Source organism: Piliocolobus tephrosceles, chromosome 5, assembly GCF_002776525.5.
Source record: "Piliocolobus tephrosceles isolate RC106 chromosome 5, ASM277652v3, whole genome shotgun sequence".
In the NCBI taxonomy this organism is placed as follows: Eukaryota; Metazoa; Chordata; class Mammalia; order Primates; family Cercopithecidae; genus Piliocolobus; species Piliocolobus tephrosceles.
The window spans coordinates 16,639,638-16,666,853 of NC_045438.1; the positions used below are offsets into that span (position 1 = coordinate 16,639,638).

Sequence of the window (27,216 nt, forward strand, 5' to 3'; positions counted from 1 at the left end):
TTGATAAACTTTAACTTATCATACACTTTTGTGTATTTTATGGTAGTAAATGATAAAATTGACTAGTATCTACATATATTTTATGCACTTATGGCATACCTAAATTAAATTTTTAAAAATATTTCTAGGGTAGGTTGTTCTGTATTTTTGTCATAAATCTCCAAAACATCTTCCAATATATTTACATATAAGTGGATATCTACATATAAGTGGATCCACACAGTTCAAACCCGTGTTGTTCAAGGGTCAACTGTGCATCACAATCAATCTTCCTACTTCAGTCTGATGGTAACTAGGTTCTGACACATACACAATAAAATAAAGAAAAAGCTCACGCGAGACCACGCATACGCGATGTATAAGGCATTCTGGAGAAATCATGTCAGGAGTATAATCAACTCAAGGTCTGTGATCCTCGTACAGTAAACACACTTTGGCTTTATTATTATGAAATAATTCAACATGATAAACTCTTCCCACTAAACTCGTGGCTGAATGATTTGCTGTTTATGTTTTACATACATGCTTCGGTATGAATGAGATATACGATGGAATTATCAGCTGCTTTGTCCTCCAAATTTACTTTTATTTCTTCAAACCAGAAGAGGTACTCAAAAGATTTATAGCTTTCTTCATAAAGTAATTTTTGAATATGCAAAGGCCTAGGTATTCGTGACTCATTTGGATCGGAGAATTATATTCTACTTACTTACATACAATTCCATGAGCAAATTGAGCAGTACAATGCACATTAGTGATAAATTAGATAAATCAAGAAAAGGTGCTAATAAAAGTCCATTTTTGTGTTGTTTCAGGAGTATTATGAGTGAACATTCCACACATTCTGCAGAACACATAATTTGCAGCTGAGTTATTGATTATATTTACATATTCTCAATGTCTATGGTGCAAAACAATTATTCTCCTGAATTTTTAGCTGCAGGCGGACGTATCCCATATTATGGGACCCTCTGAGTACTTTGTCCAAAGTAGATGGCCAGTAATGGTTACTGAATGAATAAAGGAAAGATCAGCTGTTAAGTACTTTACTGTTAAGAATACGACTTATATAATACTGTTATACTATACCACTGTTCAGTGAATAAGTTCCTAAACTCTTTCAGTTGAGCTCAGAGAATTAGACACATATGCAAGTAATATGTAAAAGAACAATCATTCTCTCTTTGTATCTGCTAGATCCTTCAGTATCTGATTCACCAGAACCTTCTGAAATAACCATCAACATGAACAACTGCAGTATTCTTAGCAATTTGTCCATACATTTAATTTATCCTCACTATCTATGTCAATATAAAAATCAAGAACATACCTCAGCCCAGAATTCTGCATATATATCATTTGCCGTCAATTTTGTAACGGGCCACAGTTTTGTCACAGAACAAAGGTCACAGGCAGTCATCATCAAACCAATTACACGGTCTCTAGAACACAACAATATAAGACTGGTCAGCATAGCATTTGCACATTTATAATAAGGACTAGAAAGACTTCTGTATTTCAGGAATGAAGTTTAAGTACGTATTACTTCATTAAACAGCACATAGAAGTGACAGCCAGGACAGTAAAATGGAATGAAAAATTAGTGTCATTTTAATCGTAAGAACGGGAGTCATTTCTATCACAAGTCCCATATGTTCCTGTTGCCTCAATGCTACTGAAGAAATCAAATACAGTACAGGCTTTGGCTAGGCTGTCATCTAAATCCCCACTTTTATGGCTATGGACCAGGCTTTCATTCTCATTGAATTCTGGAAATTTAGAGTGGGAAGATGTCTTAAGAGAAAATCTATCCCAATCCTTTCATTTTATATTAGCAAAGTCTAGGGTGCACAGAAATGAAATGACTTTTCCAAAGGGACAGGAATTTGTGGCAAGGCCAGAGGAGGAGGTAGCTGTGTAACTTTGTTCCTCGCTCTCCCCGTGCGAGTGTGTGAGCTGGGTACAGCCTCCAAACACTGTGCTTCTCATTAGCAGATATTTCTTTTCAACACCAGTCTTTCAACCAAAATGACTTTTCCCTTTTCAGCTGCTTGCATTCATAACTATGTACTGCATGTCTGACTTTATTTTCCAAATACGGCTTGGTTTAATCTTTCCTCTTGAAGAACAATAATCACCTTTAAAAAAATCAAAGACATATCCCCTACAATTTGAATAGATTTGGTCTAGTGACATGTGGCTACCCTAAGTGAAGTCTATACTTGACAGAATAATTAAGTGTAGTAATTAAGAAAGTGTAATGTACAACTTTAGCTTTTATAAAGCAAATTACATAATTTTAAAAGACAAATGATCAACAAGGATATAAAAGTGTGTAATGAGTGAGATGATGCTCTTATTTCTAGCTCCTATCTCAATTCTAATGAGTATAAGCAATCCCCTGCTGTTAACCACTGCCTTACCTCTTCTAGGTCCACATTCTCCATCTGTAGGCACAGTCCTGCCCTAGCTCCAGAGCCTGTCTTGACCCAGGCAGACAGCACATTAGGAGCATCTCTCTGTCAATTTGGCAGAGACTCTGCTCTAGTAGTGCTCTTAGCACATCTTAGCTCAAGCTAAGATGTTTGGATACCTGGAATACCCTGATTCTTACGATACCATCAATCACAGAGTTCTTTATTTTCCATCAGCTCGCTTCCTTTAGCCCATTTAAGTAATCATCAGCTTTACCACCTTACTTTTTGTAAGGGCACATTTCAAGAGGGTATCAGGTCTCTTACAGGTTAGACTAAATCACTTTACAAACATTGGTGAGATTTATGCATACCCTTCCTGTAACCCCAAACAGATGCCATGTGAAGATTCAAATCCCTTACAGTGATCAGGGAACTGTAAGATTTTCTTAATGAGGTAGTTTCCAAGAACTTTGTGGCTTCAAGAATATTTTTGGATTTGCACTTCTAAAGTAATGAATATATGACTTTTTTTTCAACAGGTAAATTCATTTACACAAATAGAATGTGAAAAACTACCATTTACAAGTATTTCATAGATTTAAAATAATTCAATCTCATTAATTTATATTTGCCAAAATAATCAGTTTATCATGGTAAATAATCTAATAAGGTTTATTTCAAAAACACTTCCATAAATCTGTAAAACAAAAGAAATGTCAATAGAACTGGGCATTATAAAATACATGAAAGCAATTTTCTTGCTAGAAATTATTCCCAACATAAGGTTGCCAACATAAGGATTGAAAGGATTATAAAATAGTTATTTAGATTTCACTGTCAAAATTACTTAGACAAAGCACAAAAAATAAAACTGATTAGAAATTTGGCATCAAACGTCTTTAATAAATATAATTACTCATTTTTTACTCCCAATTCCAAACCAGTTAGATGGCCATGGCTGTACAGAAATGCCATTGGGATCAACATTTTATTTCTACGCATGAATGGAATGTAGAACTGACTGCTAACTGGGATAGATCCTTAACTCCAAATGTGCTTTAATAACCATTTGTGAAAGGGATCATGTCCATGCTAAGCCTACTCTTGGTGTGAGTTCATATAACCTAGTCATTAAAAACAATGAAGGAAGAGCCCAACACAACTCCTATAAAACGATTCTTAGTCACATAATATCAGAAGGTTTAACTACATTCATTTATCCACAAAAGTTTTGAATGCCTGCATGTATCAGGCAGTTACAGCAAAGAATCAAATAGACCCTATTCTCAGAGTAATAATGTTCTAGTAGGGCAAGGCAGACAATCAACAGGTCAAAACTTTCATAAAGCAAGTGCTGGGTAAAAAATCAATCAATAAATCAATACATAAATACATAAAGAAAGGCTACCACGTGAAGATCTGGAAGGTCCAGCAGAGAGAAGTGCATGTGAAGTCCTAATGTGGAAACAAGCAAGGCCGGTTTGAAGAACAAAAAGAAATGCCATTCTAGCTGCGACACACTGAGTGAGATGAAACACGGAATGTAGTTAAGTTTGGAGAAACAGGCTGGAGACAAGATAGGAGTTTAACTTTTATTCCAAGTTTGACAGTAAAATCTTGGCAGCTTTTCCCAGAGGAGTGGCCTGATACAGGTATTAAAGAGGATCACTCAGGTCTGCTGGGTGGAGATGACTTACAGACCTGTGAAGGGGCAAGGGCAGGTTCGGAGTGATCACTCAGGAGAACACTACACTAGTTCAGATGAGAGGTGAGGACAGCTTGAATTATGGTGACAGTAGTGGGATGGGCGAGTAGGAGGAATCCAGACAGTAGAGGCAGAGCCAAATGCAAATGATTAACACCTGTAAGAGTTATAAAGACAAGGCATTTCTCTCTCCCATCTTCCTTTCCTTTTCCCCCCTTTCTCCCCGACTCTCATATATTAATTATTCCAGATCAAGTGGAGTAGATAAAGAGCACAGGCTCTATCACAGGTGTGCAGATATTCCAACCTGAAAGAGGTGGGCACCTCCCCCCAGTGTGCAGTTTTGCCTTCTCAGTATCATCCTATTTCAAGATTTTCTTCCCACATCAGAAGATCATGGAATCACAGAACTTTACCAAAGGAAGGCAAAATAGACCACATAGCCTGCAGTACTTCAGATGAGTTACCGATGGGCAAGAAGGAAGCCCAGCCCTCCCACACTGCCCCCAATCCCATGCCACACACTCTGTAAACCTGGCCAGCCAAGGATATACTATTTTGTTGGAAAAGAAGAAAAAACACACATTCTCTAATTTTACAATGATTATTTGAAATTTCTTTTGAATTTCTGTATTCAAAAGTATACTGATGTATAAGCAAAGACCAGAATTCTGTTCTGAGGTAGTTTCAATTATAACTGTCAAGAGTGGTTAAGTGTTATCAGGTGGTTAACTAGACAGCAAACATGTGGGGGATGTACAGTGGATGTTTTGTTTAGAAGCTGCCATCTAGCCTCATTTTAATTATTTTACTTTAAAAGAAAGTCACACATAGAATTTGAAAAGAAACTAGGTTCAATTCTTTTTTTCTCTAAACGATCATCTTAAAGCTTTTTTTATCTTGCTTTCAAACTCATTTTCAAGGGGTTTTAAATCATTGGGTTGAGTAATTTAAATCACATCTGTAATAACCACTATACTTTCATCAAAATGTGACCTATTTTGACTAATTTATTAAACATTAAGCTAGCCTAAGGATAATACAGTTTTTCTAAAAGTATTATTTGAACAGCTGCATACTCAAAATCATAGAAAACATTTTAGAATCTTACTGTTTCCAATGTCATAAATAACTTTCACATAAGTATAAACATGATATAGTAATTATCTCACTAAAATATACTTTAAATTTAAGTTCTAAAATCTTAATAAAACCCTAAATATGTTGCTTCTTTTAAAAATACATTTTTCTCCATTACAGAGAGAGAAAGAAATTATAAACGAATGGAAAATGAATCTTAGGTAAATGACTGCCACAGAGGAAACTGCTGTTATTCAAGTTAACACCAGAATTCTTGTATGATTCCTAGAGTTAACAACCTTTACATGGTCTCACAGAGTACCATACGTTTGTAACTTTAAATCAAATGGGAACATCAGTGATCTTGCTTTAGAACTTTGCTTCCCCACATTTCAGGTTCTTCAGTTGAAACATCAAACATTCCTGACAGAGGAAGTCCTTTATGCACTTACAGTCCTATAGCAGGTAAAGGCTGGAGGCTGCTGCCGCATTTGGGAAATGCTAAAGAAATCACATTACAGCATATATATATATAAAACAGATCACACATCACATAGACACATTTGTTCTTCAAAGCACACAGCAATAGCTATGTAAAAATATAGAACTTTTCAAGTTTTATTTCTGAATTATTTGAAGAATTAACAAAGAATTGTTTAAGTGTTTAATACTGTACCCTTTCTTTGACGTGCATGTACATCTAAATTAAGAAAAGACTTCAAGGGAAGTGGAGCGAAGGGATTGCTTTTGAAGGGTACAAATATTATCTGGGACTAAGAGAATAAACATCTTCATTTTAAAAAGACAACAAAGATAAAAGAAATTATGATTTTTAAGCCACAATTTCAAATTATGAAATTAGTTTATCTTTACAATTTGTGTTTAAGAAAGGCAGTTCCTGAATGAAATACATGAAAGTAAAAATTATAAAACTACCAACAACTTCCATATTTGTCATCTTAATACTTAAAAGGATACTTTTACCTGATATCATAGCCTAAAACGCACTATGGTCTTTTCTGAATTTGCTGAAATGGTCCTTAGGCAAGACTATACTTGGTTCTATTTAGCCATAACGAGACCATGCTTGCTAATTTCAACAAAAAACAAAAAACTCTACTTTTGCCTACGCTTGGCTTGAGTTCAGAGCTGGTTTCCAGATATGACATTTGCTTTTAGTTGTAGTCAGGAAAAGCTCTTTGAAGGGAAATTTCAGTGCAGAAATCAAGCAGTTCACAGATGATTGGTGGCCCTGCATTACATTTCCTCTATCTTTTCTGTTACTAGCAAATCCGCTTTCATAAGCTAGATGTAAATTGACTGATATAGTTGTCCCCCATCCAAATCTCATCTTAAATTGCAGTTGCCATTATCTCCAGATGTTGTGGGAGGGATGAGGTGGAGATAACTAAATCATGGGGGCAGTTTCCCCCTTCCTGTTTTGTGATGGGAGTTAGTTTTCACAAGAGCTGATGGTTTTATAAGGGGTTTCCCCCTTTGCTGGACACTCATTTTTCTCTCTCCTGCTGCCACATGAAGAAGGATGTGTTACCTTCCCCTTCTGCCATAACTGTAAGTCTCCTGAGGCCTCACCCAGACATGCTGAACTGTGAGTTAATTAAACCTCTTTCCTTTATAAATTACCCAGTCTTGGGTATTTCTTCATAGCAGCATGAGAAAAATAGACTAATACAGTAAATTGGTACTGCAGAGAGTTGGGTGCTGCTATAAAGATACATGAAACTGTGGAAGTGACTTTGGAACTGGTTAATAGGCAGAGGTAAGAACAGTTTGGATGGCTCAGAAGGCGGGAAAGTTTGGAACTTCCTAGAGACTTGGGGAACTCAGAAGACAGGAAGATGTGGGACGGTTTGAAACTTCCTGGAGACTTGTTGAATGGCTTTGACAAAAATGCTGATAGTGATAAGGACAATAAAGTCCAGGCTGGTCCAGGTGGTCTCAGATGTAGATGAGGAAGTTGTTGGGAACTGAAATAAAGGTCACTCTTGCTATGCAAAGAGACTGGTGGCATTTTGCCCCTGCCCTAGGAAACTGTGGAACTCTGAACTTGAGAGAGACGACTTAGGGTATCTGGTGGAAGAAATTTCTAAGTGGCAAAGCATTCAGGGGAAAGCAGAGCATAAAAGTTTGAAAAATGTGCAGCCTGATGATGTGGTAGAAAAGAACAAATTTTCTGGGGAGAAATTCAAGCTGCTGCAGAAACTTACTTAAGTAAGGAAGAACTGAGTGTTAATCACCAAGACAATGGCAAAAATGTCTCCAGAGCATGTAAAAGACCTTCATGGCAGCTCCTCCCATCACAGGTCCAGAGGCCTGGGGGGAAAAATGGTTTAATGGGCCTCCCCCTGCTCTATGTAGGGGTGCCTGTGTACATGTGACATGGTGCCCTGTGTACCAGCTGCTTCAACTCCAGTGGTGACTAAAAGGGGCCAATGTACAGCTCAGGTTGTTGTTTCAGTGGATGCAAGCCCCAAGCCTTGGTGGCTTACATGTGGTGTCAGGCCTGCAGGTGCAGAGAAGTCAAGAATTGAGGTTTCAGAGGATGTACGGAAAAACCTAGAGGTCCAAGCAGAAGTTTGCTGCAGGGCCAGAGCCCTCATGGAGAACCTCTGCTAGGGTAGTGTGAAAGGGAAATGTGAAGTCAGAGCACCCACACAGAGTTCCCACTGGGGCAGTGCCTTGTGGAGCTGTGAGAAGAGGGCCACTATCCTCCAGATCCCAGAATGGTGGATCCACCTACAGCTTGCACGATGCACCTGGAAAAGCTGTAGACACTCAATGCCAGCCCATGCAAGCAGTCGGGAGGTTAACTGTATCCTGCAGAGCCACAGGAGCAGAGCTTCCAAAGGCCGTGGGAGCCCACCTCTTGCATCAGCATGACCTGAATGTGAGACATGGAGTTGAAGTAGATCATTTTGGAACTTTAAGGTTTAATGCCTGCCCTACTGGATTTTGGATTTGTATGGGGGCATGTAACCCCTTTGTTTTGGCCAATTTCTCCCATTTGGAATGGCTATATTTACCCAATGCCTGTATCTCCATTGAATTTAGGAAGTAACTAACTTGCTTTTGATTTTATAGGCTCATAGGTGGAAGGGACTTGTGTCAGATGAGACTTTGGACTTGAACTTTTGAGTTAACACTGGAATTAGTTAAGAATTTAAGGGACCGTTGGAAGTACAGGATTGTGTTTGGAATTGTGAGGACATGAGATCTGGAAGGGACCGGGGCAGAATGACATGGTTTGGCTGTGTCCCCACCCAAATCCCATCTTGAATTGTAGTTCCCCTAATCCTCACTTGTCATGGGAGGGACCAGGTGGAGATAAGTGAAACGTGGGGGTAGTTTCCCCATCCTGTTCTCATGATAATGAGTTAGTTCTCACAAAAGCTGATGGTTTTTTAAGGGGTTTCCCTCTTCACTCGGCACACATTCTTCTCCCTCCTACTGCCATGTGAAGAAGGATGTGTTTTCTTCCCCTTCCATCATGATTATAAGTTTTCTGAGGCCTCCCTAGCCATGCTAAACTATGAGTAAATTAAACCTCTTTTCTTTATAAATTACTCAGTCTCGGCTATGTTTTTATTAGCAGCACGAGAACAGACTAATACACTGTCTCATAATTGATTTCTAGGATCCTAAATTCACTTGTCAGTCTTTGCTATTTATAAAGTTTAAAAAAATATTTATTATTAAGTGTAAAGTATTTGTGAAGTCTGCACTGCATGTCCTATGTAAACAAATTATTCATCTGCATTTGAAACACACACGACAATGACTTTCATACACAATCGGGCTTTGGTTGTTTCATTTTTAAAATAAAATATCATAAAATATACCTAGTGTCTTTAATCACAGTTGTGGTCACAAATGTCAATATGAGTAAATGACATAATAGCTAACGACATCATAGTAAATGTGAGGGGCAGATGGTAAGGACAAAAGGTGGGAAGCAAGTGTCAGAAGATTAGGACTTCCGGTTGGGCGTGGTGGCTCACGCCTGTAATCCCAGCACTTTGGGACGCTAAGGTGGGCAGATTACAAGGTCAGGAGATTGAGACCATCCTGGCTAACAGAGTGAAACCCCGTCTCTACTAAAAATACAAAAAATTAGCCAGGCGTGTTGGTGGGGGCCTGTAGTCCCAGCTACACAGGAGGCTGAGGCAGGAGAATGGCGTGAACCCAGGAGGCGGAACTTGCAGTGAGCTGAGATAGTGCCACTGCACTCCAGCCTGGGCAACAGAGTGAGACTCCATTTCAAAAAAAAAAAAGATTAAGACTTCCAGCAAAAGTCAAGAGAATGTAACTCCAGAATGAATGAAACAAAGAATGAAATTTTTTTAAAAAAATTACCAGGACAAAAATTGCCAACAATCAAAGATATACATGAATATATGATCACATTATGCAGCCTATAATTTGAATTACTTGCTATTTTGGATTATTCGTTTACTTAAGAAATATTTGCTGAACACCTACTATGTGCTAGACACTGTCACAGTTATCCATATCTCTGGGCCTTACCACTACACAAAAGCCCAGAATGTGATGCTTTCCATTACATGACATTCCATCATTGCAACAAGGATGGTATGCCACATCATTTATGTTCAAGCCAATACAGTTTTGAGAGCAAAAGCCAGCACTGCTACGAATTATTTTAGCTCAACAGGTGTTACCTGAGATGGATCCAGGCAAACTGTGGAGTATGGTCACTCTAATTTTAACACAAAATATCCATGAAATAAACAATGCAAATATAAAATTTGAGAATTTTTTTTGAGACTGAGTCTCATTCTGTTGCCCAGACTGGAGTGCAGTGATGCGATCTCAGCTTACTGCAACCTCCACCTCCTGGGTTCAAGTGATTCTCCTGCCTCAGCCTCCCAAGTAGCTGTGATTATAGGTGCCTGCCACCACGCCCAGTTGATTTTTGTATTTTTAGTAGAGATGGGGTTTCACCATGTTAGCCAGGCTGGTCTCAAACTCCTGACCTCAAGTCATCTGCCCACCTTGGCCTCCCAAAGTGCTGGGATTACAGGTGTGAGCCACTGCATCCAGATGATTTGAGAATTATTCTAAAAATATTAACTTTAATTATTAATTTTTCTACTAAATGAAAATGCATTTATAAGTTGCACCTTTCTCTCTGTCTAGTTATGGTACAGAAATACACTGATTCTTAATACAAATAAGGATGTCTGGCTCTATACATTAGGCAACTTGAGTTCTCAAGCCAAGTCTGCCATTTATTTCTTCAAATGAAATAGACACTCCTTCTGTGTTTTAGTATTAATTCTGGATAGAAAGGAAGAGGCCACTGACAGTCATCTAGCAACTACCCAAGATAGTAATTATAATTGACATCTCCAAAAAAGATCACCTAAGAAATATTGTCATATATTAGCTACAAAGTTTCAAACAATATCAGATAAATTGATTCATTAAAAGTATAAAACAAATGAAACTAAGTTGGATATTTATCAAACTAATAAACAACAAGCATTTAAAAAATTAGTTCTATTTTTAACAAATGGTGCCAGAACAACTGGACATCTGCATGCAAAAACGAAAATAAAAACAAAAACAAAAAACAAACAATGCATCTAGACAGAGACCTTACAACCTTTAATTCAAACTTAATTCAAAATGGATCACAACCTTAAATACAACACACAAAACTGTAACATATATATAACATAGAAGAAAAATCTAGTTCATCCAGAATTTGATGATTACTTTTAAATACAACACAAAGGCATGATTCATGAAAGAGTAAGCTAGACTTCATTAAAAATTAAAAAATTTATGCCCTGCAAAAGACACTGTCAAAAGAGTAAAAAGGCAAGCCACAGACTGACAGAAAACATTGGCAAAAGGCATACCTGATCAAAGACCGTTACCACAAATATACAGAGAACCCTTAAAATTCAACAATAAAAAAACAATACCCAAATATAAAACAGGGCTAAAGACATGAACTGACACTACTAAAAATATATATAAAGATGGCAAATAAGCATGTGAAAAGATGGTCCACATCATATGTCATCATAAATATGTGGATTAAGACAATGAGATAACATTACACATCTATTAGAATGGCAAAGATCCAGAAAACTAACAATGCCCAATGCTGGATATGGAGTAAGAGGAATTCTCATTCATTGCTGGTGGGAATGCAAAAAGGTCCAGCCATTGTGGAAAACAGTCTGGTATATTTCATACAGAATTAGACATACTCTGACAATATGACCCAGTAATCATGCTCCTTAGTATTTATCCAGAGGAGCTGGAAACTTATGCTTACAAAAACACCTGCACATGGATGTATAGAAAGCTTTACGAATAACTGTCAAAACTTGGAAACAGCAATGGTGTTCTTCAGTAGATGAATGGGTAAATGAATGTTGGTACATCCACACAATGCAGTATTATTCGATGCTAAAAAGAAATGAGCTATCAAGCCATGAAAAGACATGGAAGAAACTTAAGTGCATATAACTTTGTGGAAAAAGCCAATTTGAAAGTCAACTACTCTATGATTCCAACTATATGACATTCTGGAAAAGGCAATGGTATGAGGACTGTAAAAGGATGAGGGATTGCCAGGGGTTGTGGAGAGCGAGGAATGAATAGGCAGAGCACGAGGGATTTCTAGGGCAGTGGAATTCTTCCGTGTGGTACTAAAATGGTGGATACACTTGTCCAAACCCATAGAATGTACATCATTAAGCCTGCATCCTAATGTAAACTACAGACTTTAGGTGATAATGATGATTCAATGTTGGTTCATTAATTGTAATAAATGTACGATTCTGGTGCAGGATACCAACAGTGGGGGAAGTTGTCCAGGTGTGGGGACCAGGATATAGAGGAACTCTGTACTTTCTACCCAATCTTTCTGTGAATCTAAAATTGCTTTAAGAAATAAAGTTGGTTAATTCAAAAAAGAATTATAGTTTCAAATAAGATAGAAAATTGATAGGCTAAGATAAATGCCCACATCAGAAATAACAGCTGGAACTAAGTTCCAAAAGAAAAGATGAATTGTTAGTAAAGGCATGACACCACACTGATAAGCAAAGGTAAATTGTATAATAAAGAAAAGCAGTCTGGAAATGTATTTCTGGCTTAAGACCATACCTTAACAGAGAAAAAATAATTTTGGAGAAGTATCCTTTTTGAATAGTATGGAGAAAACTCATGAGCCATCCTGAAGAAAGAATAACCAGCAGTGGAGGCAAGTGCCCATTGGATAACCACATCAGTCCCAAGGCCAACGACATCAGCTAAGAGCACACTTAATCTTGTTTCTTTTGAACATGAATCGTCCAAACAAGAAATAAAGAGTAAGATATAAAAGCCACTTTGAGCTGGAGATGGTATCTGCACATCTGCACAGAAGGGAACTGAGTTATTTGAATAACTCAAATCAGTTGCTCAACTGAGTGACTGAATTCCAATTGAGTTATTGCTACAACTGAGGTAAAGCATCCACCTACAGACTTCAGATGGGAGAAACAACTGTAAAGATACAGATGGTGCCACCTAGGGAACATGGGAAGCAATCCCAAATCTTTGAAAAGGACAGGTGGAGGAGTCCACATCCTCGTAACAGGGGAAATGAGGTCTGCGTTAACTGGAGTGTTATAAGGAGCTCTAGAAAATGGTGAGGAGAAGAGAAGGGTTTCTAATAGCCATGAGGGCATTTCCACGCTGGTGGTAAAAGCCTTCCAGTGACCAAATTCTACATAGTCCATCTCCTACGACAGCAAAAAATGGCTTGTGTTGGGCAATTCCTTACATAATTAACCATCACAGCAATGTAAATGTGTGAATTTTGAACTCATTATTAATTCTTAAGTACATTATAACTTTACTCATTATAAAGCAGAATTCTGTGGACCGCTTCTATGAGCTTATCAATTCCTAATCACCTCACAGTGAGATAAGATCTCACTTAGTGAATTAAGGATCATTCTATATTAATCTTTTAATTATTTCATTTAAAGTGATACTGAGGTAATGGACATCTTAAGAACAAAATACTTGAAACAAAATGCTTTGTATCTTATCACAGCAGATTTATAGATCATGTTATTTTTTATACTCTAGGTTCTGTTATATAGAATGAAATGCATAAATCTGAAGGATATTGGATAGTGAGTATGAAAATATATGCAGTCTGTAACGACCACACCAGTGATGACAAGAAAGGTTTTTATCACCCAGAAACCTCTCATTTTCTAGTCAATGTCTCTCATCTAACTCCAGCAACTGCCAGTTTAAATTCCAGCACAATCACTAACATTATTGTTTTGCCTGTTGTAGAACTGCATTAAAATGGTATCATATAGTAGTATGTAACCATTTTGCTCAAACTAACATTTGTGTGATTCAACCATGTTGTTTCATGATTCAGAGTTCATAATTTTAAAAACTGCTGAATAGTACAGTATTCCATTGTTTAAATGTCTAAAGTTGTGTATCTAGCCCCTGTTGCTGGACATTTAGGTTGCCTCCAGGTGGGATATACTAAGAGTAATGTTGCTATGAACATGTGTCCTAGTCTGTGTGTGAAAGTACACTTTCATTCCTCTTGAAATAAAAATACTTGAGAGTGAACTGGTAGAACACTGTGTAAGAACATGTTCAGCTTTATTAAAACAAAACAAACAAAAACAAAGCAACTACAGTGTCTTCTAAAGTAGCTGTACAAATTCCATACGCCTACCAGCAATATATGAGTATTTCAGCTGCTTGACATCCTTGCTGTATTAGTCCATTTTCACACTGTTGTAAAGGACTACCTGAGATTGGGTAATTTATAAAGAAAAGAGGGTTAATTGACTCACAGTTCCACATGGCTGGGGGGAGGCCTTGGAAAACTTACAATCATGGTGAAGGCGAAAGGGAAGCAAGTATTATCTTATATGGCCATAGGGAAGGGGGATGGAGACAGAGAGAGAGAGAGAGAGCGAGAGAGACAGAAACAAAGACAGAGAGAGAAAAGTGGGAGGTGCCACACACTTACAAACAACCAGATCTGGGTGAGAATTCATTCACTATCATGAGAATGGCAAAGGGGAAATCTGCCCCCATGATTCAATCACCTCCCACCAAGTCCTTCCCTTGACACATGGAGATTACAATCTGAGATGAGATTTGGGTGGAGACACAGCCAAACGACACCACTTGCCAACAATTGATACTGTTGGTCTTTGTAATTCTTGCCATTCTAGTGGGTGCATAATGGTACACCACCCTGGTTTTACCTTATGATTGGAGATGTTGAGAAAATGCCATGTGCTTATTGGCTTTAAATTCCGTAAAAATCTTTCATACAATTTTTTCTTGGGTTGTCTTATTATCGACTTTACAAAGTTATAAGACCTTTATTAAACATAAATACTGAGAATATTTTCTTGCATTATGTTTGAAGATCAACATCAAAGGCTTAATATTGGGGAGCTCATTACTTAAGGGTAAAAGACAATATGCTTTCCCCCTAAGAACAGGAACAAGAATAATGTCTGCTCTTGTCACTTACATTCAGCACAAGCCAGACAATAATCAAATAGAAAGAAAAGGCAAACAGATTAATAGAGAATTATCTCTATTTGAAATGACATAATCTTATGTGTGTACAGAGATGCCTAAGCATTAGAAGTAATAAACACATTCATCAAGATTTCAAGATACAAGATCAGCAGTATAAAAATCAATAAACAGGCCTAAAAGACAGGTACAGCTCCACCCAACAACAAAATATATATTCTTCTTGAGTACATATGGAACATCCCCCAGGCTAAATTAAATGTTAGGAAATAAAACAAGTCTCATTAGATTTAAAAGAATAAAAATGATATAAAATATGTTATCTGACCACAATGAAATCAATAACAAAAAGAAACTTGGAATCTTCAAAAATGTATGGAAATTTAAAAACAAATTCTTATATGACTATTATGTGCTAAATTGTGTCCCCAAAAGAGATATGTTGAAGTCCTGACAGTTCCTCAGAATGTGACGTTATACAGAAGTAGTGTTCTTACAGACATAATTCATTAAGATGAGGAAATATTGGAAAAGTGTGGACCCTTAATGCAATATGATTGGTGTCCTTATAGGAAGAGGAAAGTGATACAAAGAAGGAAGGATGCCAGGTGATGGAAAGAAGGACACACAGGGATCTCACCACTGGCATGTGATGATGGAGGCAGAGATTGGAGTGATACACTCATGGACTACAAATGCCTACAGTTGCCAGCATCTGTTAAAAGCTAGGAGAGAAGCATTGAACTTATGGTCCTTCTGAACCCTCCAGAAGGAACCAACGTTGCTGATACCTTGATTTCAGACTTCTGGCCTTAAGAATTGTGAGAAAATAAATTTCTGTTGTTTTAAGCCATCTGGTTTGTGGTATATTTTCTTACAGCAGTCCTAGAATATGAATACAATAATAAATGTATCAAAGAAGAAATTAAAAGGGAAATGTGAAAATCCCTTGAGATGTATGAAAATAAAGACACAATATATCAAAGCTCATGAGATGCAGTTAAACAGTATTTAGAGGAAAATTTAGAGTTATGAACGTCTATATCAAGAAAGAAGAAATAATTCAAATGAATAACCTAATCTGCCTTAAAACACTAGAAAAGGAGGAGCTAACTAAAACTAAAGCAAACAGAAAGAAGCAAATAAAAATTACAAAAGAAATAAATGCAATTTGGACAAGAAAAACATTAGAAAAAAATCAATGATACCAAAAGCTGGTTATTTGAAAAGATCAACAAAACTGGTAAACTTTTAAGCTAGACTGACCAAGAAAAGACAGAGAGGGAGAGGGAGAAAAAGAAAGAACTTAATAAAGAACAGAAATGAAAAAGGGAACTTTACTACCAATCTTACAGAAATAAAAAGGAACATAAAGAACTACAATGAACAACTGTATGCCAATAAAGTAGACAACTTAGTTGAAAATGGACAAATTTCTAGAAAGATATGAGTGACTAAATATAACATAAGAAATAGTCAATGTGAATAGATGTATAACAAGTAAAAAGACTGAATTAGTAGCCAAAGGGAAAAATAATAACCACAAAGAAACATCTATACCCACATGACTTCACTGGTAAATTCTATCCAACATTTGAAGATGAATTAATAGAAATTCTTCATAAACTCTTCCAAAAAATAGTAGAGGAGGGAATACTTACCAGCTAATTCCATGAGGCCAGTGTTAACTCTGACACCAAAACAAGACAAATACCACAAAAAAAGAAAAGTATAGAGCAGTACAATTTATGAATACAGGCACTAATGTCCTCAACAAAATACTATCAAGCCAAATCCAGCAATATATAGAACAACTATACACCATTATTAGTTGATATCTATTACAGGAATGCAAGGTTGGTTTAACATCTAAATATCAATTAATCTAATGCTCCTTAATAATAGAATAAATAACAAAAACTGCTTGATAATCTCAATAGATGCAGATAAAGCATATGACACCAAATCCAACACCCATTCACAATAAAAAAATAAACACTCAACAAACCAAAATTAGAAGGAAACTTCCTCAACCTGATAAAGTTCATCTATAAAATACCCATATCTAATATCATATTTAATGATGAAAGACTAGATGCTTTCCCCCTAAACTCAGAAACAAGAAAAGGATGTCTTCTCTTGTCACTGATATTCAGCATAAGCCAAACCAATGAATACACAAAAAGAAAGAAATGGGCAAGGCGCCATGGCTCACGTCCGTAATCCTAGCACTTTGGGAGGCCAAGGAAGGTGGATCATTAGATCAGGAGTTCAAGACCAGCCTGGTCAAGATGGTGAAACCCCATCTCTACTAAAAATACAAAAATGAGCCAGGCGTGGTGGCAGGTGCCTGTAATCCCAGCTACTCGGGAGGCTGAGGCAGGAGAATCGCTTGAACCCAGGGGAAGGAGGGGACAGTGAGCCAAGATTGTGCCACTGCACTCCAAGCCTAGGTGACTGAGTGAGACTCTGTCTCAAAAAAAAAAAAAAAAAAAAAAAAAAAAAAAAAAAAAAAAAAAAAAACAGAAGAGAAAAGAAAGAAATGACAGATTCCGAATACAATTGATTGTACAACTATCTCTATTTGAAGACCAAATGCCCTTGTGTGCATATGGAGAAACCTAAGCAATCCGCCCAAAAATTATTAGAAGAAATGAGTTAATTAAGGTGTCAAGATATACAATCGGTAGTACAAAAATCAATTATTTCTAGATACTTACAATAAACAATGTGGAAATAAAATTAACAAAATTTCATTTACAATATTATCAAAACAATAAAATCCTTAGTAATAAATTTAACAACAGAAGTACAAAATGTGGGCTTGAAAACTAGAAAACATTGTTGAAAAATACTAAAGAACAATAATTAAATGGAAAAGCATCCCATATTCACAGACTTAATATTGTGAAGATGGCAATACTTCCAAAATTGATTTACAGATTCAACATTATCTGCATTAGAATCCTAGCTAGCTTGTCTGTAGAAATTGACAAGGTGATTCTAAAATTCACATGGAATTGCTAGAGACCCAGAATAGCGAAAACAATATCGGAAAAGAAGAGAGGAAGGAGGGATCAGAAACAGAAAAGCACTTACTGTTATTCTAGATTATTTGTAACTCTAGATAATACGAGTTGCTACAGACTGAATGTTTCTTTCCCCTAAAATTAATACGTTAAATCCTAATGCCCAACATGTTAGTATTTGGAGGTGGGACTTTTGGAAGGTGATTATATCATAAGGTAGAGCCCCCATGAATGGGATTAATTCCTACATAAAAGAAACCTCAGAGAGCTCCCTCCCTTCTCCCATCAGGTGAGGTGGCAGCTAGAAGATGGCCTTCTAGGAACCCGAAAACAGGCCCTCCCTCAAACTGAGACACTCAAACTGCCAGTAGCTTGATTTTGGAACACTCATACCCCAGAAATGTGAGAAGTAACCATTTATAAGCCACCCAGTCTATGGTATTTTGTTATAATAGCCTGAAGGGACTAAGGCACAAATATAATCTATAAAGAAAGAACACATTGATTTCTATGCCTGGTGTACGGAAATTTGAATGGAAAAGGGTAAAGTGGTGGCAGAGTTTTTTATACCTTTACCATGACTCTGGTAATAGTTGCATTTGTCAAAACTTAAAATTAGTGTAATTATACCACAACAAAGTTGCTTTAACAATCTTCTTTTGTGTCTTAGCCAGAAAGAAAATATTGATCAACTATAAAATTTTAATTTAATACTTATATTCTGTTTACAACAATACAAAGAAGTCTACAGGAACAAAACAAAAAAACGAGCAAACATCCAAAGTATTTAGAAATTAGAAAATTACTTTGAAATAACCTCTACATCAACAAGAAAACAAAAGCAGAAATAAATAATCTAAAAACTAAGGAAAAATGCTTCATCAAAACTTGCAAGTTACAGTTCAGTCAACACCCAGATTATAATACACATAATATGATTGTTTCATTACTATTCGATCAGAGAAACAAGGAAAAAACCCAAAAGTATAATGAAAGCATAAAAATAAAAGCTAAAATTCATGAAAGAACAGACGGTAAATAAATGAAAAATTTTATAAAAGTTAGTTTTATTAAAAAGGAGTAATTAAAAATTCCCATGCAAGTCAGATTATGTAAGAAAGGAAGAAATAAAAAAAAAAACACTAAAAATTAGATATAAATACAAATTTAGTAATGTCAATTAAATTATAAGTGAAAATAATCTGTGCATATATTGTTATGAAGTTTTAAATCTCAAGGCAAAAGATAATTTTGTAGCATAACACATTGCCCAAGAGATGCAATAAAGTGGCAAAAACAAAACAAATCCCCAAACCATAAAAGACACTGAAACTTTGTTAAAGATTTTTCATTTAAAAAGGTGACAGGCTGGAAACGATGGCTCATGCCTGTAATGCCAGAACTTCGGGAGGCTGGGGTGGGAGGATCACTTGAGCCCTGGAGTTCAAGACCAGCACACAGCAAGACTCTGTCTCTACAAATAATAAAAATAATAAAAAAATGTAGCCAGATATGATGGTGTTTGCCTGTGGTCCCAGCTTATTCAAGTACTTGAAAGACTGAGGGAGGAGGACCACTTGAGCCTGGGAGGTCGAGCCTGCAGTGAGCTGTGGTTGTGCCACTGTACTCCAGCCTCAAGGACAGAGCAAAACCCAGTCTCAAAAAATTAAATTAAATTAAATTTAAATTTAAAAGGTGACTAGATAGTTTCACAAATGAACACTTCCCCAAATGGTTAAATGAACCTTCCCAAAATGGTTAACATCGGTCATTTAAAGTTTTCCAGATCAGAAAGAAAGATCAATAGTTTATAGCAAATTATAGCATACAAAAAAGATAACTATATATCAAAATTAATAGATTACATGCAAATATGCTAAAAAAGAAAAGTTTTATTTCCTTAGCATATTAAAGAACTAATTCCATGGAAAAGTAGAGTTCAAGAAATTAAGGAGTGGCACAAAATTAGAAAATTTAAAAACGTATTCATCAAATAAGAAATCAGTAACACTAAGAAATTAGAGAAAAACCTATCCATAGAACATGGATACCGATAAACCTTATACATGATAAACATGATTTATCAAGATACATCAAATACTACCTTAAAAATTAAAACTCTAAACTCATGTCTATTAAAGTCATGCACATATTAATGTGCTTGCTTGCTTCACAATAATCTAATGTTGTGTTGTAAATTCTAGCTCTGCAGTCAGACCAGAAAGCAAAATACATACAAACATCAGAAAAGTAGAACAAATTTTATTCATCTGTAGATGACATTACTATATGCCTTAAAAAGCCAAGAGACTAAAATAAAACTTTTCAGCTGATAAAGAGTATATAACAAAATGGCTAGATACTAAACAAAGTTTTAAGATTCTGATAATAATAGAATAATAATAATAAATTCTAGATAGAACTAAAAACAAATCTTGAAGATGCTGTCTACTACCTAAAAACTGGCATAAGTGGGAGAAGATTTAAAGATTTAAATTAGATTTAAAACTAATTTAAAGTTTTAAGTGGGAGAAGATTTAAACATTGTAAGTGGGAGAAGATTTAAACGTTGTAAGGCAAGACCACGCTGGGTGAGATCCTTATTTAGACAGCTTTTCTCCTAAGGGCATATCATAAATACAGCCCAAAAGAAAGTCAGGGCCCAGTGAGAAGGGAGAGACCGAGCATGTCAGAACACACACAAGGTGAGGAGGGAAATCCTAGAAAGCCGAGAGAACCACAGAAGCGGAAGTCCCCAAATTTGAATTCATACTCCTTTCAAATCCTTGACAGAGGGCAACAAGGCCAAAACAAAAACAGAATCACCCAACTAAAGCTTAAAGGAACATACTCATATATTTAGGATGATCCATGAGAAATGTAACTGGCCACTAGGATAAAAGTTAATTACCTTCAGAGAAAGACAACAGCATCCAGAAAGATAACGGAGCTTGTTATCCATAATGTAGCATACAAATATAAAAAAAAATTACTAGCCATGTAAAGAAACTGAAAAATGTATTACACGGTCTAGAGTAAAATCAGTCAAGAAGACAAAACTCATAGAAAACCCAGATAGTGAATATTCAGACAACGATTTCTAAATAATGTACAGATATGCTAAAGAATCTTCAGGAAAATATATATTTACAAAAGATAGGTGAAGAGATGGGGAATTTCAGGAGAAACATAGCAGCTACAAAAATGAACCAAAAGGAAATCCCAGAACTTGAAAATATTATATATATATATATATATATGCCTATATATGCATATGTGTGTGGGTGTGCACGTGCGTGCGCATCTGTGTGTATTTTTAAAAAATCACTACATGAGGTTAACTACAGATTGGACAGAATATTAGGAAAAAAACAATGAGATTAGACAGATCACAACAAATTACACAAACCATTACCAGTGAAAAACCATACAGAGCCTTAATAACCTGTAACACAGTATAAAGGGGTCTAATGGAAGAGACTCTGACACTTCTGTTAGACCACTGGGGCAGAAAAAATATCTGAAGAAATATAATGCTTGAAACTTCTCCAAACTTCACTGAAATCAGCAGCCCACAGACCCAGAAACCTCAGAGGACACCAAAAAGAATGACTGTAAAAGCAGTCGGGGTAAAAGATCACAGTATACACAGGGCAGCAACAACTGCTGACTTCTCAGGAGAAAAAAAAACAAACAAACAGGCAGAGGCTAGAAGACCATTTACTGACTTTTGTGAAATGCTGAAAAAATAATCTGTCTACTAAGAATTCTAAGTTCAGTGAAAATATCTTTAAGAAGTGAAGCCACAATAAAGCCATTCTTACATTGAAAAAAAAAAAAATACACACACCTCAAAGAACCTGCTGCCAACACACTGAGAGATGTCAGAGGAAGTTCTTTGGGCTCCAATGAAATGACAGAAGTTGGAAATTTGGACCTATATGAACGAATTAAAATCAGAGAAAATGGTATACATGTGAAAATATAAAAAACTATTTTTCCTAGTCGGGCGCAGTGGCTCACGCCCATAATCCCAGCACTTTGGGAGGCCGAGGCAGGCGGATCACGAGTTCAGGAGATCGAGACCATCCTGGCTAACACAGTGAAACCCCATCTCTACTAAAAATACAAGAAAAAGCCGGGCGTGGTGGCGGGCACCTATAGTCCCAGCTACTCGGGAGGCTGAGGCAGGAGAACGGTGTGAACCCGGGAGGCGGAGCTTGTAGTGAGCTGAGACCGCACCACTGCACTCTAACCTGGGCGACAGCAAGACTCTGTCTCAAAAAAAAAAAAAAAAAAAAAAAAACTATTTTTCCTAAATTCTTTTCTTGTTCTTTTTGAGATGAAGTCTTGCTCTGTTGCCCAGAATGGATAGCAGTGGCAGCTACCTCTACCTCCTGGGTTCAAGCAATTTTCCTGCCTCAGCCTCCTGAGTAGCTGGGATAACAGGCATGCACCACCATACCTGGCTCACTTTTGTATTTTATTAGAGATGGTGTTTCATCATGTTGGCAAGGCTGGTCTTGAACTCCCAGCCTCAAGTGATCAGCCTGGCTTGGCATCCCAAAGTGCTGGGATTGCAGGTGTGAGCCACCATGCCCAGTCCATTTCTTTGACATATTGGCACCCTAGGGGGGGTGTATAACATATGTAGCAATAATATCTATATATACAACAATAGCAGAAAAGACAAAAAGAGGTATAAATTGAATTATTTTTAAGTTTTTTACATTGAATAAAATTGAAATAATATTAATTCAAAGCAGACTAATAAAAATGCATACTGTAAACTCAAGAACAACCACTTGAAAATTTAAAAAGGGTATAACAAGAAAAACCAAAAGCAAATATAGAATGAAATATCACTCTCCCAACACAAATAGCTCCAAATAGAAAATGGATAATTAGACAATTTATAAATGCAAATAGACTAAACAGTACATTAAAAAGCAGTGATTGCAAGTCTCAACTATTGCTGTTAACAAGGCACACTTTCAATGCAAAGACAGATGTTGAGACAGTAAAGAATTATGAAAGAATATGATATGTCAACAGTAAACATAAGAAAGCTTGTGTGGCTATTTTAGACACAAAAAATTTTAAGAAGCATCAGCAGAAAAAAAGAATTTATTTCATACTGATGAGAGGGTAAATTACTGAGAAGCCATAATAAATCTAAATGTGTAAGCACCAAATAAGTTTCAAAACATATGAAGCAAAAATAACGTATCTATGTAATTCATAATTTTAAATATATTGGAAACTGTATTTCCAGTTAGAAATCAGAAAAATTACATTCACAAGTGAAGAAATTTGTAAAATAATCCATATAATTTTATCAAGAAAGCTATAGGAAGGATGTAAACAAACTGTACAATTTTATTCATGACTATAGAATCATGCCATGTTCTTAGAAGAGATAACACACTTTCATTTTAAAGTGAGTAAATAAATGTCATAAAACTGAATTAAAATGTCAATGTAGATATTTCTGACTGAAAAAGTCTGAAGGAGAATATTCTTTTTATTTTTAAATATTAATGTTGAAAAAAGCAAAGGGTCATAAGGTCTATAATTTACGTTGAAATGGCACACTCCCCATTCCCCAAAAAGAAGCAAAGAAAACATGGTAAACTGTTGCCAATTCTTGAATCTAGGTATGACTGTACATTTGATTATTTCTACTTTAATGTAAGTTTGAAATTTTTCTTAAAACATTTTTTACGGCCAGGCGTGGTGGCTCAAGCCTGTAATCCCAGCACTTTGGGAAGCCGAGACGGGCGGATCACGAGGTCAGGAGATCGAGACCATCCTGGCTAACACGGTGAAAACTCGTCTCTACTAAAAAAAAAAAAAACTAGCCGGGCGAGGTGGTGGGCGCCTGTAGTCCCAGCTACTCGGGAGGCTGAGGCAGGAGAATGGTGGGAACCCGGGAGGCGGAGCTTGCAGTGAGCTGAGATCGGGCCACTGCACTCCAGCCTGGGTGACAGAGTGAGACTCCGTCTCAAAACAAAACAAAACCAAAAAAAAACATTTTTTACAAAGTGACAATTTCCATGAATTGAAAGTAAAGATTATTTGAGCAGGTATGTATGGTGCATTTCAACATATTTATAGAATCAAAGCTGTATGACTGTAGTGGAGGATTAGATAATTAGTAATAAATGGTTTACAGGGTCTAAAGAATTATCCATGTTTATGAGAAAATGTAATAAATTCAATTCAGAAAAAAACTGATTATTCATTAATGGTATCAATTCATTCCATCAGAAATAAAGTTATGTTCATAAAAGTATAACTCTAGAAGAATTAAGATCTAAATATAAAAATTAAATCTATAAAAATACGTAAAGAAAAATTTAATTATTTGTTACTATGAGACTTGATTTCTTTAAAAGATCAAAAATTTGTCCTCCTGAAACTAAACTTGTTTTCAAAAGAAAATCTGAACACGTTTTTTGAAAATCACATAAAGAAATATCTGTAATATATAACAGAAAATTTTAATATCCTTAACAAAAATATACAAAAACTGATACAAAAAAAATAAACAATTCAACAAAAAAATAAGCAAAATTTATGAATAAATACACAGAAGTAAGAATAGTAAGTAATAAACAAACATAAAAACATCTTCAACATAGTGTGTGGTCAGAGAATGGCATATTTACTGAGAAGAGGTTTTCACCTTTATCTTACGGCGTGTGAATTTCTACAGCCTTTTCTGAGAATTTACTATATGTATAAATTGATGGCAATATATGTTCCAGGTATACATTGTTTTATTACATTTTGCCTGATTGTGCTTCACAAATACGGTGTTTTTGTTTTTGTTTTTTTTTTTTTACAAATTGGAAAGTTTTGTGGCAACCTTGTGTACAGCAGTATCAGCGCCATTTTTCCAACAGCAAGTGCTTACTTTGATTCTTTGTGTTATATTTTGGTAATTTTCAAAATATTTCAAATATTCTCATTATTTTATTGTATCAGTCATGGTGATCTATGATCAATGATCTTTGATGTTACCATTGCAATTATTTGTGGGTGCCATGAATCACACCCACATACAATGGTGAACTTAATTGATAAATGCTGCGTGTACTCAGACTGCTCCACCAACTTGCTGCTCCCCCAACTCCCTCGCTGTCCTTGAACATCCTTGTTCCCTAAAAACAATAATATTGAAATTAGGCCAATTAATAACTCTACAATGACCTCTAACTGTTCAAGTGAAAAAAAGTCATATGTCTTTCACTTTAAATCAAAAGCTGGAAGTGACTAAACTTAGGAAGGCATATCTAAAGCTGAGATAGGCTGAAAGCAAGGACTCTTGGGCCAAACAGCCAAGCTGTGAATGCAAAGAAAAAATTCTTCACGGAAATTAAAAGTGCTACTCCAGTGAACACACGAGCACTTAAGTGTTCTTGATGATATGAAGAAAGCTTTAGTAACCTGGATAGAAGATCAAACATTCCCTTAAGCTAATCCAGAGCAAGGTCTTAACTGTCCAATTCTATGATGCCTGAGAGATGTGAAAAGGTTGCAGAAGGAAATCCTGAAAGTAGCAGAGATTGGTTTGAGAGGTTTAAAGCAAGGTGTTACTTTAGGTTTTGAGAGGTTAAAAAAGTGCAAGCTGAAGCAGCAAATGCTGATGTAAAAGTTGCAGCAGGTTATTCAGAAGATCTAGCTAAGATAATGGATGAAGGTGGCTCAACCGAATAACGGATTTTCAGTATAGACAAAACATCTATTAGAGACATCTAGGACTTTGATATCTAGAGAGAAGAAGTCAATGTCTAGCTCCAAAGCTTCAAAGGATGAGCTGACTCCTGTCAGGGGCTAATGTAGCTGGTGATATCAGGGTAAAGCCAATGATCATTTACCATTTCAAAAATTCTAGGGTCCTTAAGAATTACGCTAAGTGGATTCTGTCTGTGCTCTATAAACGGAAAACAAAGCCTCAATGACAGCACGTGTGTTCAGAGCACGATATACTGAATATTTTAAGCCTACTATCAAAACCTACTGCTCAGAAAGAAAGGTTTCAAAATGTTACTGCTCACTGAAAATGAACCAAGTCACTCAAGAGCTCTGATGGACATGCACAAGATTAATGTGTTTCCAAGCCTGTTCACACAACATCTATTCTGTAGCTAATAGATCAAGGTGTAATTTTGTCTTTCAAGTCCTATTATCTAAGAAATACGTCTTGTAAGAATATAGCTGTTATAGATAGTGATTCCTCTAATGAATGTGGGAAAGGTGAATTGAAAACCTTTTGGAAAAGATTCGCCATTCTAGATGCCATTGAGAGCATTCATGATTCATAGGAGGTAGGCAAAGCTTCAAGACTTCAGTGGAGGAAGAAACTGCAGATGTGTTAGGTAGAAACTAGTGGAGCCCGAAAATGATGACTGATGCAATCATCATCAAACTTGAACGGATGAGGTGCTTCTTATGGATGAGCCAGGAAAGTTTCTTGAGATGAAATCTACTTCTGGTGAACATGCTGTGAATGTTGTTGAATTGACAGCAAAGGATTTAGAATATTCCATAAACTTGGTTGACAAAGCAGAGGCAGGGTTTGAGAAGACTGACTCTAATGCTGAAGGAAGTTCTACTCCAGGTGAAATGCCATCAAACAGCATCATAAGCTGCAGAGAATTTTTCTGTGAAAGGAAGAGTCCATTGATGTGACAAACTTCACTCATGTCATATTTTAGGAAACTGCCACCTCCAAGTTGGGCACAGTGGCTCTTGCCTGTAATCCCAGTTACTCAGGAGGCTGAGGTGGGAGGACTGCTTGAGGCCAGGAGTTTGAGACCAGCCTGGGCAACACAGCACTACCCTATCTCTAAAATAAGAAATGAAAAATATTAGCTGTGCATGGTGGTGTGTGTCTGTAGTCCCAGCTACTCAGGAGGCTGAGGTGGGAGGATCCCTGGTGCCCAGGAGTTTGAGGCTGCAGTGAGCTATGATCATGCCACTTCACATTGACAGGCTGAACAAGACCCCATCTTTAAAAAAGAAGAAAATAAATTGCCACATGCATCCCTACCATCCTATGATTTACAACCACCCCCAGGTCAGAACCCACCAATGTTTAGGCAAGACCCTCCACCAGTAAAAAGATTATGATTTGCTGAAGTCTTAGATGATCATTAGCATTTTTAAGCAATAAAGCATTTTTAAATTAAGGTATGCATTTTTTAGGCATAATGTTATTGCACACTTAGTAGACTATGTGGTATAAATACAACTTTTACATGCACTGGGAAACCAAAAAACTTGTGTGACTTGCTTTATTATGAAATTTATTTTACGATACATCTGAGTTATGTCTTAACATACTGTATGCACACATGCACACACACACACCCCTACCTTTGAAAAATCACAGAAA

General features: G+C 36.4%; 1 protein-coding gene across 12 annotated transcripts in view; it reads right to left on the reverse strand.

Moving 5' to 3' along the window:
- The window catches only part of PDE10A (phosphodiesterase 10A), a 333,920-nt gene that overhangs the window by 14,448 nt on the left and 292,256 nt on the right, over positions 1-27,216 (reverse strand). For all 12 annotated transcript variants that reach the window (XM_023223598.2, XM_023223597.2, XM_023223602.1 and 9 more), the window contains one exon: positions 1,331-1,442. In XM_023223598.2, the coding sequence (XP_023079366.1) occupies positions 1,331-1,442 (112 nt within the window). The remainder of the gene's footprint in view (positions 1-1,330; positions 1,443-27,216) is intronic.